The 6,006-nt window shown below is 34.4% G+C and overlaps 1 protein-coding gene across 4 annotated transcripts in view; it reads left to right on the top strand.

Annotated features, from left to right (window-relative positions):
- The window catches only part of LOC106872811 (ATP-binding cassette sub-family C member 5), a 101,411-nt gene that overhangs the window by 43,969 nt on the left and 51,436 nt on the right, over positions 1-6,006 (top strand). For all 4 annotated transcript variants that reach the window (XM_089355897.1, XM_089355896.1, XM_089355895.1 and 1 more), the window contains 2 exons: positions 1,915-2,063; positions 5,856-5,963. In XM_089355897.1, the coding sequence (XP_089212023.1) occupies positions 1,915-2,063; positions 5,856-5,963 (257 nt within the window). The remainder of the gene's footprint in view (positions 1-1,914; positions 2,064-5,855; positions 5,964-6,006) is intronic.

The raw sequence follows: 6,006 nt of genomic DNA, 5'->3' as shown, positions 1-6,006 counted from the left end.
GTTTTCCTATATCGGGGACAATGTATTTCATTTTAGCATGCAGCTGGTTTTGAGTACATGCTACTGACAACGTCCAGGGAGGTGGAAATGCATCCATCGCAGCAGCTGCTGCTCGGATGATTTTCGTCTACCTCCGATATATGTATCGTGTTTTGTAACACAGCATGTACATCTTAAATATTATCTCCAAACGAATACCGTAATAAATTAGCTTTTCGCGATGTTCTTTACATTATGTATGATAAACAGATGGATATTTTAATCTAATACTGTTATACACAACAAATGAAACAAATACTTTGTTTATTAGCTGACAATAGAAATATAATTTATAAAACGATATTGCATGTAGTGATAAACAAAACAAATTTTATTTTTACCTTAAATAAAATGATAAAATGCATATTAAATCAGTCACTTATCGAAGGTTTTTTGTGACTATTTTCTGTTTGACATTTTTCGGTGTCTATTTTTGGATTACAGTTAAGTTCACCGTCATCAGTTTACTTCAAGAGAGTTTACCGCCGTCAATTTACCGCAAAAAAAAGTTCACCGTGGGGAAAGTTTACCGAGAAAATATCCATAGCATCTCACCATTAATAGTTAAAAACTATTTTATTGACAAAAAGAAAAGCAAACGAGGAATTGATAATGGTGAACTTTCCCTACAGTGACTTGATGACGGTGAACCAACCGGACATACTGCTTTTGTATATCCTTTCTCTACTTTTTTCTAGTAAATTTTCCTTATGACAGCTTTATCGGACCTGACATTTTTTCAAGATTCGCTACAGATACAGGAAAATCCAACAAAAACATTGGGCACCCAGATATGCACTGAAAAGACATGAAAGATAAAACACTCAACACTGACTAATCAAAATTAAGAAACTGAAAAGTGCACCGGACATATTTTATTTTCCGAATCTGGATCTTTTCCGCTTGACTGCCAGCATTTTAAAATTTGGCACATTAATGTAGTTTCCCAAGCTGAATTGCTGGAGTTATTTAATTTTTTCCAGAAATTTCTTTCTTTTAAGTTATTGAGGTTTAAATTTTGATTATTTTCACCCAGTCAGAAAACAGAATGTGAAAGCTCTCATTTTGTGCGTGGCTTCACATTTTATCAACATCCTGAAAATAGCACGTGTTGTCAATATTTATATTCTAGACACGTTTAGCTGTTATTTTTAGCACACTTAAATGACAAAAAGAAACCAGTAAACAACAGATCTTTTGTAGTTTTAAGCGTTCAATATGCATTTAATGCGATAAACAGCACATTACAAATTAAATATTTCTCAGAATAAGAGACTTAGAGCACGAACTTAAAAGATTTATCTAAAAACAAAATAGCACATTACAAATTAAATATTTTTAAAAACCAAAAAAGTTGTTGACCAGTTCATTGGTAAAATTTTCAGATGGATAAAACAATAGAACACAGTATCAGCAAGTTGTTTCAATATATTTGTCAACACGTACTTTCTCGCAGACAAAAAAGTTCTCATGTTCTGCTTGTTACTATAGAAATAGGCATGAATGTATCTGTGCCTTACGATTGGTTAAAACTACTCAAACTTTCAAACTTTAATAGCTAATAACTCTTTATTTATTGATTTTATAGCGAAAATGATTTTCATGGCATTCATTAACCTATAAAAGTGTATAATTACACTGAATATGAAATCAATTTGAACAGAAATTGATGCTGACAGCCAAACGAAAAAGATCCCCCCAATATTAATATCTACTTTTATTTTATTTCCTTTTAGCTCTTCTGGCCAATAGTAGTATTCTGAATTCTAGTTTCGTTGTTATTCTTTGGTTTGCTTTGTTCTCTACTAAATATAAAGATTTATTTCATAGTAAAGGCCTAGCATTGTAACAAAAATCATATATTCTCTATTGCAGTACTACGGAGAGCAGAAAAGAAAACATTAAAGCGAATCAGTATCTTACAAGGAATTGCTAACGGTATCGTCCCCATCATACCGACCCTCACTTCGGTGACTACTATCGCTGCCTTTCGAGCAAGCGGCAATGAAATTGATGCGTCTACAGTAACTAAAACTTTTAACTTAACTTCTCAGTCATATGTGTCGCACTTGTAACGTTACTGAGAAAAGTTTCCTTCTTTCTTCCTTCCTATTTTCTTTTCAATACTTCATAGCAGTAGTAGTAGTAGTAGTAGTTGCTGTTATTATTTTTATTGTTGTTGTTGTTGTTATCATTATTGAGGCGGTAAGGCAGCTAAGGCGTTAGCACCTTGGACAAGATGCTTAGCACCAATTCTTCCGGCTCTCTACATTCTGAATTCAAATTCCGTCTTTCAACCTTCCAAGACCGATAAAATATGTACCAGCTGATCATTAAGGCCGATGTAGTTGACTTCCGCTCCTCTGAAAAAAAGCTGCAAGCCATGTGCCAAAATTTGAAACCCTTAATATCATTGAATGAGAGAGCAGTACCTGTCATCACAGTAACGTTGAGGTACAAAATATACGAAGCCAAATATACCTATTAGGTATGATAAACAGATGGATAAGGGTACACCAAATATATGCACCACAACCATAGGTGCACGATATGGTGATCTCATAAAAAAAGAAACAGCGTATGGCTTTGTAGGTGGAGCTGAGTTAGAATTTTCTTCAGGTCGAGTAGCCCATCTTGCTGCAAAAGGTCCCTGAATAAGGTTTGTTTAAAGATGATGAATTATTCAAACCCCAAAGAATCTCTCTCAACACACGATTACAATGCTTCCCCACTACTCCTGTTCGTGATCAGAGATGCACATATCATCAGCCAATAAGAGATATGCTCAACTGATTAAGGCCAAGAAACTGACCTGCAAATTTGCGATATTTTGCAGAATATTCGCTGTAGCTAATCTTTTGCGCCATGACGAAACATGTATATGATAACGCTTCCAATCAGTTAAGATCAGAAGCCATGAAAGCCACTGCCTGGTACTGCATCAGGGCGTTGTTGTTGTTGTTGCTGCTGCTGCTGCTGTCTTTATTTTTTTATACACCAGCTTGATGTGTTCACGCACATTGTCTATAGAGAGAATTTGCCCTACGAGACATTAAGCGCTTTAGCACAGTGAAGATCTTTCCATTTCTGAGTGTATACGAACACGTTAAATATATGCGCACATATATATATTTCATCTACTTTTTAGACACACTGAGTAGCAACCAATGTGAATGGACCCATCTCTCATATTGATTGTCTATTTTGCAAGCAAAATACACAGAAGCTTTCTTTATTGTTGAAGTAACTTTACAGTTTTGCGATGAAGAGATGAATTGTCCATCTATGTAACAAAAATTGTGCGAATTATTTATACAATTATGAGACATTTTAAAATGATAAATTAAGTAACATTTGATGAGAAAAAACACGACACAACAATAAAATAGATGGCTAATTACGTTTCGATTCAATGAAGAAAGATTCGATAACTCTCATGAAGACTTGCTCCATAATATTTTGATTATAGAGATAATGCAATAATTTTCATTTACTGTATCCTAATATATTTTCTTGAGGTGATGCAGTATTTGTAGTATTCAATCAATGCTTTGTGTCATATCCCTATTGTAAAATTAAAATTGGAATAACCCCTCTAACTCAAAACTTTAGCTAGTCTTGAAAAAGGTGCAGTTCTGTAATTAGCGATCCAAAATGAGTTAAAGTCGAGTGGTTTTATCTTCAATAAAAGAAAAAGTTTAATTTTTCTTCTGTTTAGTGCAACTATGCTGTATGAGACATTTACGAAAAACCATAAGTTCAAGAGTGAGTCTGTTCTTCCATAGACGTGACACATTATAATGATAACAAACGTCATGAATACTTCGTCTCCTCTAAATAATTATTACCATCTGACTGTAATAGAAGCGCTTTATAGTTTATACATATACAAAAGATAAAAGTTGCGATAACCTCATTTCGCGCTCTCTATCCAGTAGTATCAGACGTTTTTATTTGTTTATGATCATACATTTATATCTCTCATTATAACAATAATGATCTCGTCTGATGAGACACAATGTCCCAGATATAGAAAGAAAAACAAGATTCTGGAATATAACATTTATATTTTTGCTCAAAGTCATCAGCGGTGATATTGAAGTGAAATAACTTCAACGTGCAATTAACATGAACCCCTGCCCCATCTGCCTGTACCACTCTTTAAAACGATAAAAGAAAGTCAAACCAAATGCTAACGGGGATCTAGGTGGTTTTTCAACCTGTTAAAATAGAAACTAAGTCCCCCTCAAACTTCTGTCTTCAAAAAAGGAACAATAAAATGGATAACATAGTTTTTGGTATATTATACAAGGTAGTCACGGCCAGAATGCTTTTGATCATAAGTCGCTCGAACAAGGCTAACCTTGTTCAGTGCAGTCAGTCCTGTCCGAACAAATCTCTTTGACACACTTTAACAACAATAGTAAAAAAAAAAATGACTTACATCGAAACAAGTCCATGATGAAGGGGGGAAACAAATTTTAAATATTAAAAAGAACGTTAGCATTGTTTCTATAATTTACTTTTTTTTATATCAATTAGGTGGAGGTGCAATGGCCCAGTGGTTAGGGCAGCGGACTCGCGGTTTCGATTCCCAGACCGGGCGTTGTGAGTGTTTATTGAACGAAAACACCTAAAAGCTCCACGAGGCTCCGGCAGGGGGTGGTGGAGAACCCTGCTGTACTCTTCCACCACAACTTTCTCTCACTCTAAATTCCTGTTTCTGTTGTGCCTGTAATTCAAAGGGTCAGCCTTGTCACACTGTGTCACGCTGAATATCCCCGAGAACTACGTTAAGGGTACACGTGTCTGTGGAGTGCTCAGCCACTTGCACGTTAATTTCACGAGCAGGCTGTTCCGTTGATCGGATCAACTGGAACCCTCGACGTCGTAAGCGACGGAGTCCCAACAACAATATCTATTAGTCAAAGAAGAAGTGACAGTTTACATGAACTTTTTCAGGTACTGTATGGGAAAGTGAAGAAGTAACCTCAGATTAGAGGGACTGAACCCGGGTTCATGTGGTTGAGAAGCAAGCTTCTTACCACACAAAAAGAGAGCAAACACTGAAGATATTGGGACGAAGAATAAATAAGTATAAATATATAGATAGATATATATATATATATAGGTGAGAAAGTTGGTATGTGAAAGCACGTGGTTGGATGTATAAAAGATAATAAGAGTGAAAAAACTACAGAAAAAAATGTCAGAAAAATATAAGAAAAATGTTAGAAAAATGTTATAAAATCTTTTTGGTATATAAACATTGTATTTTGAGAAATAACCGGTTTCGTGTTGTCTTTTCAAATTTCTCTACTTCATTGTGTCGTGTTCGTTCGAAGTAGAGAAATTTGAAAAGACTACACGAAACCGGTTATTTCTCAAAATACAATGTTTATATACCAAAAAGATTTTATAACATTTTTCTAACATTTTTCTTACATAGTTTAAACATATACTTTAACCATGTAACACAAGCCTTCTGTAGTTTTTTCACTCTTATTATCTTTTATATATATATATATATATATATATATATATATATAGATAGATAGATAGATAGATAGATAGATAGATAGATAGATAGATCAAACATGCACATAGCATAAACGAAAGAGAAAATTTTAAAACCAATTCTTGAAAAATTGCCTCCCTTATACATTAATAATAGTGTCAAGTTCCTTTGTGCTGCCCCTTCACTTTCGAATAACGAACGTTGAAATGCCAATATACTAATGTTTTAAATATTCTTCTTTACATATTTTGTAAAATTAATTGTCTTTCTACGCTCTCCTGATTTATTTTGACTGTAGGCGTTTGCGTTCATTGGTGCACTCAATTTTATGCGGATTGTGCTCGTGATACTTCCCTGGGCTACACGAACAATATCAGAAGCAAAAGTTCGTTTAAAAAGAATGGAGGTAAGCTGACAACTAAGAGATAACGGTTATAATAAACTAAATA

Source organism: Octopus bimaculoides, chromosome 7 (assembly GCF_046866305.1).
Source record: "Octopus bimaculoides isolate indiv1 chromosome 7, ASM4686630v1, whole genome shotgun sequence".
Lineage (NCBI taxonomy): Eukaryota > Metazoa > Mollusca > Cephalopoda > Octopoda > Octopodidae > Octopus > Octopus bimaculoides.
This window is presented reverse-complemented; position numbering and strand designations above follow the sequence as displayed.